This window comes from Garra rufa, chromosome 16 (genome assembly GCF_049309525.1).
Source record: "Garra rufa chromosome 16, GarRuf1.0, whole genome shotgun sequence".
NCBI lineage: Eukaryota > Metazoa > Chordata > Actinopteri > Cypriniformes > Cyprinidae > Garra > Garra rufa.
In genome coordinates this window covers 33,258,157-33,270,232 of record NC_133376.1, presented here as the reverse complement: position 1 = coordinate 33,270,232, position 12,076 = coordinate 33,258,157, and the positions used below count along the sequence as shown (strand labels likewise).

Sequence of the window (12,076 nt, the reverse complement as noted above, 5' to 3'; positions counted from 1 at the left end):
TGGACACACTGGAGATCAAATTATATACATTTATTAAGCAAAAGTGTTCCTTACAAGTGAAAAAAAGATTTTGCTGGGTTAAAATATCTGAAAACAATAGTAAAAGTAAATTTAGCATTTTTCTAACTGTATAAAACATTTTGCATTATAAGTCCAGTACTGTACAAAAGTTTGGGGCTAGTAAAAAGCAAATGTATTACTTTTATTAAGCAAGGATACATTAAATTGATCAAAAGTGACATTTACAATGTTACAAAAGAATTACATCTCAAATACATTACCAGTACAGCAAAACAGTACATTTAAAAAAAATATTATAACTATTAAAAAAAAAAAAAGTTTTCTATTTGAAATTAATCGCATTTTAATCGCATATAAATATTTGACCTGAAACAGTGAGAAGTAAGTTTTTTTCATATGGATTTTTAGTATACCATTAAATAATGACTGAATACATAAGCTTAAGCAACAAAATAGTTTATTTTTGTTCAACCAAGTCCAACAGACAAGTGCAATATTGCCATTAAGTGTAGCAATAGGCTCGATGTGCTACAGTGATATGCGAATTCCTTGTTGCATAGCTTGCACACAACCATGCTCTTATCGACGCTTCCATCCATTCGTTTTTTATAACAAAATTTCCGATCCACAGGGCCAACCAAAGCGGTCTCATCAGCTTCTTTGTCAATGTTCACTGTGTTTTTTTTTTGTCTGAACGCTAGTTGGTGCTCCAGTATAATCGGTCTGCCGAAACTCATCCAGTGAGAAACATTCCGGGGTGCAAAAATAAGTGTGATTAAAATGCGTTAAATTTTTTACGCGTTTTTTTGGTGTAATTAATTAATATAAATTAACGTGTTAAAAGTCCCAGCCCTAATTAGAATATATTTAAAAATGTCATTTATTCCTGTGATTTCAAAGCTGATTTTTTAGCATCATTACTCAAGTCACAAGATCCTTCAGAAATCATTCTAATATTTTGATTTGCTGCTCAAAAACACTTATTATTATTATTAGGTTGAAAATATAAATATTTTGTAACATTCTAAATGTCTTTATCATCACTTTTGATTCACTTTAAAGCATCCTTGCTAAATAAAAGTATTAATTTCTGTAATTCTGGGGGGGATTACACATTTTACAGTGGAAGTTGACAGTGGAAGTTGACATGCATCATCTGCTCACCTGTGTCATACTGGAAATGGCATCTGCAGACACAGAAGTAGACGGGCCTTTCTTGCGATCGCTGCTGCGACTGCGTATGGGTCCGCGGGCCAGTGGCTGCATGGGGCTGGCAGATGCTGAACGAGGACACAGGTGAGACTCTGGTAAAGGACACAGTCAGTGGTGCACAGCCAGGGACAGCAGGGAAGGGACGTCACAAGCAGCCAAGTGGGTGAGCAAAGCAAAGGCAGATGATAGGACAGAAAGAGGGAGATATAAAGAGGAAGGGAGAAGGGGAAAGGGATGATAAAAGCACAAAACATTGGTGTATGTTAGATCAGTTATACAGGCTGATGGGGAACTGTTGCTGATAGCACTGATGGCCTCAGGTTGACTGGGTTTGATGGGTGGGTGTGAGACAGAGAGAGAGATATGGCAGAAGACTGACAGCATCCTGGGCAGATATTGGTCACCGATATGCTAAAGCACACCTTTATATGCACCAAGCAAGCACCTTAGGCTGGAGTTTTAGTAAGATCAACGATACCACAAATTAAAGAACATTCACTCACTCATTCTCCACTTATATCCACATCAGAGACGCCAAACTGCTTAAAATGTACTTCAAGCCAAGTCTTAAGGTGTTAAACCACTTTACCCATTGCATTGCATTGATTTTTTTATAATCCTCAATTGCATTTTGCAATTTAATCAGGTCATCACAAGTTAACATGTTTTGATGTCCAAATATTCAAGAAATTACAATAGCTGTAGCTTTTAGCTTAGGTCTACTTTTACTACTATCAAAAAATGTATTATACTTTTCAGATTACTCGATTAATCGCCCGAATAATTGACCAATTTAATCAAGTCATCACAAGTTTACACGTTTTGATGTCCATATATTCAAGAAACTACAATTGCTGTAGAATTTCGCATAGGTCTATTTTTATTTCTACCGAAGAATGTATTATAATTACCCAATTACCCGATTAATCGTCTGAAAAATCGACCAATTTAATTGAGTCATCACAAGTTTACACGTTTTGATGTTCAAATATTCAAGAAATTACAACTGCTGTAGCATTTCGCTTGGGTCTATTTTTATTTTTACCGAAGAATGTATTATAATTTCCCGATTACTAGATTAATCATCTGAATAATCGACCAATTTACTCTGTTATCAGAATAATCGTTAGTGACAGCCCTAATATCCACACAAAATAAATCACTGCCATTTCACTATATTTTCTTTGCTTCAAATCCAAATTAGTAATGTGCTTCGTCTCAAAGCTGGTTGGTTTAGTTAATGGCTTAGAGTTAAAAAAATCCGTATGGAGAACTGAATAGGAAAAATACTTGCAACCAAAGTCAATGAAAATGTGGTCACCACTGTTGTTCTCTAAAGATGGTAACCCATTAGGGGAAGCCTGGTATCTGTTGGTGGAGGTGAAGTGAGGTAAGCAGAAAGAGCTGACCTAAGGATTGGGTCTGCTATGACAGTGGGATTTCTGTGCTAATCTCAGCAAACTATAATTAACCATGACTGTTATCATCATGGAAAGCCTATAAATGTAATTGATCCATAAGCTGATGATTCATAATTATCTCTCTGTCTATTTTAGGAAACCAATAATGCAGTTCAGATACTATCAGTCTCAGTTATGCTGATAGCATCATGTCAACATCAAACCCTGTCAAACAAGTTACATATCCAGTATGCACTTCAGCCTTTACAGGTTTCTGGGAATCATAAGTGAGTTTGGTAGCTTTGGGAACTGAAGATGATATGTTTAGGGTGACGCTGCTAGTCTGCAGGGGCTGTGAGCTGCTCTGTGTGGATCAGCTGGGGATTGAAGTAGCAACAGCAGGTCGTAGATTCACTCCACTCATTCCCTCTCACGCAAAGAACCGCCCGGCTAATCAGCTTACAAAAGATCCCTCAGCAATAGCCCTGGAACACCTTGCAAATGTTGATGTGTGCATGTGTATTTTAGAGAGTGAGAGCGGGGTAAAGACTAGTGATGCACCCAAATTGATATGTAAAAATTACTGTGCGCGACAAAAAAATATTTGTGTGCATTTCTGCAAGTGACTTTAGCCATTTCACGCCTTTTTGAGACATAATTAGGGCTAGGAATATAAATGGACGAATCGCAAATTGAGAAATGATTCTGCATCAATTCTGAGATTTTCCAAATACATTGTGATTCTCACTGGAATCAATTCTGAGCTTAGTTTTTAACAGCAGCCTTCACTACATGCTTTAGAAACAGAAGTACTGTGCTTGCTTCCAATTCCTTACATGTACTTGAACCTACAACAATCATTCATGAAGTCTGAAAAGGTTGTAGTGAATTACAAGGGTGTTGTGGGGTGTTTACATTAATCTCTTGTCATAAAAGCATTCTTAGCCAAGGTGCAATAAGGAATGTGCAATATATTGTCTATGATAATATTATAATTGTTGTTTAAACAATATGCGATTTGACATTAAAGCATAGAGTATATCGCAAAAAAAACTAACAAAAAAACACCCAGACTCACGCATTTGCTGAGATGTAGGTTAAAGGTAACGCGTTCACTGCGTGATTTAGTCTATTAAAATACATTCATAATTCCCCCAAAAATCAAGACAAGGGGGCAAATATGGCCCAAATATTAGCGTGATTGCAAATGTGATATTAATTTTATAAAACAGTCCAATATACAAGAAGTTAATATTAATTGACTTATCATTTTAGACACAAGTTCCTGTTTTTACTCTATAGTTTCAAACAAAGCTACAGCAGGACTGTTTTACATCTGAGCAAAACACTACAGTGTTTGGTTACTGAATCAATCAGCCGTTTGAACAAATCGGTTGAATGAATGCCTAATTTTTCCTTTTCCCTATCACTATTAAATAAAATATTAGCACAATATGCTCAGCGACACTTTGTCTAATTATCGTAATTGACGAAATTCCAGAAAATACAGAGAAATAATTTTTTGTCATTATCACATACAAGTGTTCTTCAGCACTCTTCTTCACGAGCATATGAGTGTAGGGTTAAAAAACTAGTTTATAGTACCATCTGCTAATAAAAAACTAAGCTCAGAATCAATTCCAGAGAGAATTGCAATGCATTCAGAATTGACCCATGAGTCGCAATGCTTTGATTCATCATCACAGCCCTTAATATAATGCCATAATGTATACACAAATTACATTTTAAACAGCTTTTTGTTGCTTTCCTTTCAAGGTAAACAAGAAAGTATAATAAAGCTTGGCTCTGTATAAGGCAATCTTGCATTCCATCTGTGCTTTGCTTTTTTTAAACTAATCTATTGTACACATGTATGGATGTCTCTGTCCAATCACACGAGTCAGACAAGGAAGGTACACATGCTTCATGAAGTGTAAATGCGAACTCATTTCTCATAATATCATCAGATGATATCTATATTTTAATCCAATTATACCTGGAACAAATTAAGTGCACTCTGCTTTGGCTACAGTTTCTGTTACAATTTCCAGGGTATTTTTGCTTTTGGCTAAAAACAGTCATTAAAAATTAAATGGCAAAAGTTCAAAGGCAAAAAAAATTTGTGCATCCCTAGAAAAGACTGCAAGCAGTTTGTTTCAAAACATGTGGAACTCAATAAATGTGATTCAAGCCACATTAAAGTACTCCAGCATGCCCAATACAACACGCCAACCAAGCACCCCTGCAGAGCGGCTTTAATCTACACAGAAGTGGAAGGTTCCGGTACGAGGTGGGCCTCCCTTTCTCTCTAGTGTTACCTTGGGTGTCGCCTCCTTCGGCGGACAGGGCCGCGGCACTCTTGCTTCTAGCTAGCGAGGCCTGGGTGGGTGTGAGCAGCCGACTGAGGACACTGCTATCCACGGGGGCAGCCAACGAGCGGCGAGCTATAGACACGGTGTGCCCATACAGACACGAAAAACAGAGCAGACAAAAGGGAAAAGAAAAGAGACAGGTTGAGGAATAAACACAAAAGAGGAAGGAGAGGGGAATGACACCAATGTGATTTAAAATGCAAGAATCGACACAAAAACCAAAGAGAAAAGTGCTTTAAATGTAAACAGTGGATGTCAATTGAGAATCTTAATGCTGGTGAGACAAAAAGAATATTAGTGGGACAAGAGGGAGGTGATTGGATGCAGGACCAGGGCTGTGGAAGTGGAGGTGAAAACAAAAGGGAAACAGCCAGGACTAAAGAGTAACTGGAAGAGCTATTTGCGATCCATCAGACAAGAGTCAAATGTTTCAAGTCAGGCATGTGTAATTTAATGTATAGATTGAATTTTTTGTTAGTATTAAACAGTGTTGGGGTAACGCATTAGAAGTAACATAATCAGATTACTTTAAGTAACTAGTAAAGTAACTTTATAATTTTTTCACATAAGTTCCTTTTTTAATCTGTTACTTTTTCAAATAAGTAAAGCAAGTTACTTTGTTTACCCATTTATTGACTAACAAGTCTCCTGTCCCCATGTTGAAAGAAATCGAATGTACTGTATTTCTAGGCTAAATGGGAACATGCATTAATTCATCTCAAAAAGCAAAAACAGTGCAAAAAACGGTATTCTTCAAAATGAATTAAAACTGTGAAAACCTGCAATAATTAAATATCTTAAAAGAACACATATCCTTTGTGTATTTAATCTTATTTTATTAACTAACGTTTTTGCTGCTGACCTTTGATGATCCAGTTTAACCAAACCAATAAGCAAAAATGACTATAGATAAATTAACATTTGTGCTTCATTTTTTTATTGGTGAAGTGTGTTGAACCTTTTTCTCCTACATTCTACTGTATAGACATGAATTTACTTTTCCTTCAGCCTGAGGTTTAATAATTTTACCTTTTGGTGTGAAAGGGCTTTTACATTTGCTAAAAACTGAACTTTTTATATTAAAAACAAACAAGCAAGCCCTGCCCAGATTTAAAAAGTAACACGGAAGTAACCCAAAAGTAACAAATCGCATTACTTTCCATAAAAAGTAACTAAGGAAGGTAATTAGTTACTTTTTCAGGGAGTAATGCAATACTGTAATGCATTACTTTAAAACGTAACTTTCCCCAACACTGGTATTAAATTAAGAAACCGATTACAGGACAATATTTGACTTTGGTCCCTGCTGCAGTTTTACAGAATGTTGTTGGGAAAACAGAAATTTTGGTGAAACTGAACTAATTTCATGAAGCTTACACACTGCAAAACTGTAGCAGGACATGCCGACAGGTGCAAAAAAAGCTCTTGCTGTCATGAGATCTACTGTATGTTTGTAATCAGAGTTACAAATCCAGTGGGGAAAAACTGAAAAATGAAGAAGTAACTTTTGAATGATCCGTTTTTCTTTTCCCCCTTGGCACTATTATATTGATGCAGTCCAAGCTGTGATGATCTGACTAAGGGAGTTCAATAATAAGAAAGTGCTCTCAGCATAGATAAAAGTGTCATCTATCTGAACACTGTGCACTGAGATGGGGAAACTCTAAAACCATCTATTACAACAATTCAGGGGGTCATTTAATTTTCAAGAGTGAGTAAACCAGGAGTCTAAAGATGTTCTGCAAACAAAATAAGACTTAGAAATAAACACAGCGTTCCTGTAAAACAATTCAGCAATCTGCATTTAAACCTAGAATGACAAGACACACTTGAACACTAAAATCAGCCATGGCACCAGTGGCCAAATTTCTTGGTTAGTGTCATATGGAAAGAAAAACAACATTATGTTCACACAAACAAATACACACTGTATTTACATACACAAAGAGCTCATTCCTGGTGAGTAGGTCAGTTAGTGAGAACTCCCTGAGAGAACGAACAAGCAACAAGGAGAGGTTAAGATTAACTGAAAGCTCAAGGCAGCAGCAAACACTATCCGACGTTTGGACAAAACAGTTAACATTAGCGCACTGTTATGTTTCTGGATGCACGAGTGGAAGGACATGGCAAGCAAAGAACGTAGGAAAAGAGATGCTGCACGTTTATAACCACAAACCAAATATAAATCCCATGCTCCCCCAAAATCCCTTATTATGTCATATACTGCTGTCTGTGGATTAAACGAGCAGGGCGGACCATAGACATGAACACATAGACGTTTGCGCTTATTTATTAGTAAACGGCGAACAGGCACGGCGAAATGTCCCAGTTGGGATTTAAGCACCTGATTCGTCAGCTGTGGATTTCTCTGGTTTGGTGGCGGACTGTGTTTTAGCCCCTACCCGAGAAAGAGAGGCGCTTCGCTTCTTCAGGATTGGGCCTACAGACAAAGTGGACAGGGAGGCGTTAGAATTATTCAGGAAGCAAGGCCTTGCCTGTGTCTAAGCTTTCGCATGCCACTTGCCGTGAATGAGGAAATTAATATTTTGATGAGAACAGTACAGCTAGACTCTGCTTCATAATCGTCTGTATTTATAATAGATTTCAATTTAATTACAATGTGGAGAATTGCATTTGTAAATGTTTTAGAGGTGTGTCTGTGTAAGCTCCCTGCATACGCCTGTTTAAATGCTTATTTACATTGGAACCAGATTTTCAGAATAACAATGAGTAAACTGCTCAGCTAAAGTAGACAAATAAAGACTCACCCCCTGTATTGAACTTTTTCTTTTTAGACTTTCTGATTATTCATTATTGTTCTCTATCTCTGTGCTAAGTGTGCAGAAAAAAAATGTTAAAGGGATAGCTCATTTAAAAATAAAAATTCTGTCATCGTTTTAATCACTATTCCAAATCTATACTTCTCTGGAACACAAAAAAAGAAAATAAGAGAAATTACTGATACTTTCATTGAACTTTTAGACTTTTTTTAAAGGGTTAGTCCACCCAAAAATTTAAATTAGCCCATTTTTTACTCAGCCTCAAGGCATCATAGGTGTATATGACTTCCATCTTTCAGGCGAATCCAATCGGAGTTATATTAAAAAACGGGCTCTCCTAAACTTTATTATGGCAGTGGGTGGGTGTTTCTTTTCATCAGTCCAATAAAGTGCATCCACACATAATACAAAGTGTCTCACATGGCATGAATAAAGGCCTCCTGTAGCGAATCAATGCGTTTTTTGTAAGAAAAATATCCACAATAATCATTTTAATCTAGCTTGTGCAAACTATCGTACACAGAAGCCATAATAAATCTTGGGAGAGCCAGAGCAATTTTTAATGTAACTCTGACTGGATTCGTCTGAAAGAAAGTCATATACACCTAGGATGCCTGAAGGGGTAAATGGGCCAATTTTCATTTTTGGGTGAACTAACCCTTTAAGTTTAAGTTGTAAATATGGGAACAAACAACTAATGCATTATTCAAAATATCTTCTTTTGTGTTTCACATTCAGGTTGGGCATGACTTGAGGGTGTGCAAATGAAGACAGAATTTTTATTTTTGAACAAATCCTTTAAAAGAGGGGCAGCACTGGTAGTTTGGCACCTGTCTTTTCCACCTGAGGCTGCTTGTGCGCTTCTTTAGAGGCCTGAGGAACATTGCTAGGCAACCGGTTCAAAGACGAACTTCTCCGCTTTGCACCTGAGGGACAAAAGAGAGCTCAGCTCCTTAATCGAGCACTTAGGTTTCACTCATGAGGGACTAAAGACAGACTTCAAAGATAAAACCATCAACACAAAAGTGATCTAAAATCTCCAACTTTTGCGGCACCACACTAAAATATGCCTGCAGAGAAGGAAATGAAAAAGAGACTCCAACACAAACAGTGTCTGGTGTGAAACTGTCTGAGTCATGGCTGGCTGCTCCTGTAAGAGGAAAAGGAAACTGTGGAGAGAAACAGCATGTCTGCAAAAATCAAAACCTGCCAAGATGGCAGAAACGCATATGGTCCATTCAAATAAACACAATGCTGAATTTGCATTTAAATAACATTGAAAAAGCAACATCATTAGGCAAACCACAGGGAGAGGCACCTGTGTGAGACGTGACTTTAGACTGATTTCTGTGTGGATCACATGACCAGCATTAAAAAGTATGTACTTATGCTCATGTAGCAAAAGAACTCATGCTGTATGATGTATATCCTGGATAAGAAAAGGGAAGGAGAGGGCAGCAAGGGCACTTACTTTTATCGGGAGAATTAAGGAGGTTGGCTGAGGATGAGGAGAGACGCTTGCTGATGACTGAGTCAGTCTGTTTCAGGTTCGTGGTAGAGGAAGAGCGCTTGTCTACAGGGGAGGGTAAATACGCACACAGAGACAGACAAGGAGTGGAATTAGAGTTACAGGGGTTTGCACGTGCTAAGCTATTGTTAATTACATTAATTCAAGCCGGTTTATCTACAGGGTAACAGCTGCACATAATTAAAATGTAAGTATACTCAATAGCTAAACCTGAAATTGTAATTGCCTTATTTGTTACATTCAAATATTTTTTTAGAAAATACAAATTTAAATCAGAAAATACATATTATTAATAAATAAATTATATATCCAAAGTACAGCAAATATTTTTTATTATTTTAAATAACTGAATATATTTAATATTTTTAAACTGTAATTTATTCCTGTGATTTCAAAACTGAATTTTCAGCATCATTACTCCAGTCCTAATTGTCACATGATCCCTCAGAAAACATTCTAATATTCTAATTTGCTGCTCAAAAACATTATTATTATTATGTTGAGCAGAATTTTTTTAGGTTTCTCTGATGAATAGAAAGTTCAGAAAAACAGCATTTATCTGAAATAGAATTCTTTTGTAACATTATACATGTCTTGATCATAACTTTTGGTCAATTTAAAGCATCCTTGCTAAATGTAAAAGTATTAATTTCTGTAATTTCTTTACCAAAAAAATTTAAATTATACTGACTCCAAGCTACAGCAAACTCATTCTAATAAGTCAAGGATAATACTGTTAGTAAACATTCAAAGGGTCATTAAATCTGCATTAAAAGTGAGAGAAAAAAAAAGTTAAAAACTCAAAGCATCATGCATCCCCAGAAACCATGTAAGTGCTTCAACTCTTTGTTACAATCCCAGGAAAGTGAAGAAAATACATTATTATAAACAAATTAGTGTACAAATGAGAATCAGCCAGTACAGCCCCAGTCAGATTAGTGCACGTATGAGCGAAGGGGAGAAGTGGGCAGTTTGTGTCAAGTCACGCCATGGGCAGGCAAACTGTATAAACCACCTTGTGACGTCTGCTTCCTGGGTGGCTTGGTGGCTGGAGAAGCAGGGCAGATTACTATAGCAATCGGGGAGGAGGCGGAGCCACTGTCACTTTGTCCTGTGGGAGGGGCAGGGACAGACAGGTCGCTATTGGAAACTCTCTCTCTCTCTCCACGGAGAACGTGAGAGAGGTGGAAAAACGCAGCTGACAACATAAGATTTCCATCCCTAAGAGGTGTTGCAAACAACCACCAACAAACAAACATGACTTGTTAAAGGTGAAGTGTGTCATTTTTGGGATTGTTTGGAAAATAGCAATGGCGTATGTGGGTTTCAGGAAACTGTGTGATGATAATCATATGAATCCAGTGGTGCACAAATGACAGACTTCACCTTTAACAACAAATCACCGCAATCAGGATTGTCAGAAGATGATGATTATTCATAGATTTTAAGTAAGAACCCACTTGGGCGGACTGTTGGACAATCAGTGAAAGAAGGCTGTTCATATTTTATAAGGAAAAGCTGTTGAATATTTTATCAGGTGATGTTTTGGCACTTAGGAAAAGCACTTGTACCATTTTTGTTGTCAGAGTCTGAAAGTCCACCCCAGGACCATCTCTTCTGTCTCTGCTCTACTCGCTGGCTGCGCTCCAGGGTACGTCTCATCACAGCCTCATAGTGCTCCTGCACACACACACACACACACACACACACACACACACACACACACGCTTTGTTAGACAAATAGAGCCATGATACATCCTGTGAGCTGTGCAGCAGTGGACCGTGGAAAAGGTGTGGGTGTCAACACTAAAACAAAGTCCATGATTCCAGGCTATTTTGCATGTCAGGTACTGAACAGAACACATTTGACTCCTGCTGTATGACTGTAAGACTAACAAAAACACCCGTTTCATTTGATCCATTTTCTCATAAAAAGGTGTTAATGATATTTTGGTTAAAAGGGTGTTAATGAAGAAAACAAATAAGAAGCAGGACATTCAAATTATTAACACAGTCCATCTCTAATGGTCAGGGACTGTAGGGACATGCAAAAACACACATTAGCTGAAATAGACTGGTTGGTGGGTTGTCTAAAGGGAGTCTTGTATAATTAGGCTGGTTTAGGTTCAGACTGGGCATTTTGCATCCCTTTAAAATATTATACTATGTGTGTACATTTTTTTTACAGCCTTTAGAAAAAAGACATTTCAATATTAAAAAGAACATTTCATATTGCAGCAGGTGGTTAATGTACACATTACAACATTTTTAATTTAAATGGTGGACATGGCCTGGTTAAAAGAAGTGCCTTAATAAAATACTCTATAATGTGTATATATATAGAAAACAGATGTACTACTTTATATTTTTGTGGAAACCATGGCACATTTTTTCAGGATTCTTTGATGAATAGAAAGTTAAAAAGGAAAGTGTTTATTTATAACAGAAATCTTCTTTAACGATGTACAATAGTCGTTTTTGACCAATTTAACAAATTGCTGAATAAAATACTTACCCTAAAAAAATACACTACCAATAGTTTTGTACCACTATTTTTAATGTTTTTAAAGCCTCAGTACAATTTTGAAATACTTTTACCATTTAAAATAATTGTTTTCTATTTGAATATATTTTAAAATGTAATTTATTCCTGTGATTTCAAAGCTGAATTTTTAGCATCATTACTCCAGTCACATGATCCTTTAGAAATCATTCTAATATCATGATTTGCTGCTCAAATAACATTTATTACAGCTGAGTATA

At 36.8% G+C, this 12,076-nt stretch overlaps 1 protein-coding gene across 11 annotated transcripts in view; it reads right to left on the bottom strand.

The window, feature by feature from the left end:
* Window positions 1-12,076, bottom strand: part of map7d3 (MAP7 domain containing 3) — a 36,579-nt gene that overhangs the window by 8,993 nt on the left and 15,510 nt on the right. For 2 of the 11 annotated variants that reach the window (XM_073819955.1, XM_073819956.1), the window contains exons 5-11: window positions 10,885-10,993; window positions 10,329-10,424; window positions 9,257-9,358; window positions 8,616-8,711; window positions 7,350-7,445; window positions 4,952-5,077; window positions 1,186-1,325 (exon numbers count right to left, since the gene is read on the bottom strand). In XM_073819955.1, the coding sequence (XP_073676056.1) occupies window positions 1,186-1,325; window positions 4,952-5,077; window positions 7,350-7,445; window positions 8,616-8,711; window positions 9,257-9,358; window positions 10,329-10,424; window positions 10,885-10,993 (765 nt within the window). The remainder of the gene's footprint in view (window positions 1-1,185; window positions 1,326-4,951; window positions 5,078-7,349; window positions 7,446-8,615; window positions 8,712-9,256; window positions 9,359-10,328; window positions 10,425-10,884; window positions 10,994-12,076) is intronic. The other 9 variants (XM_073819962.1, XM_073819965.1, XM_073819957.1 and 6 more) reach the window with 8 other exon arrangements.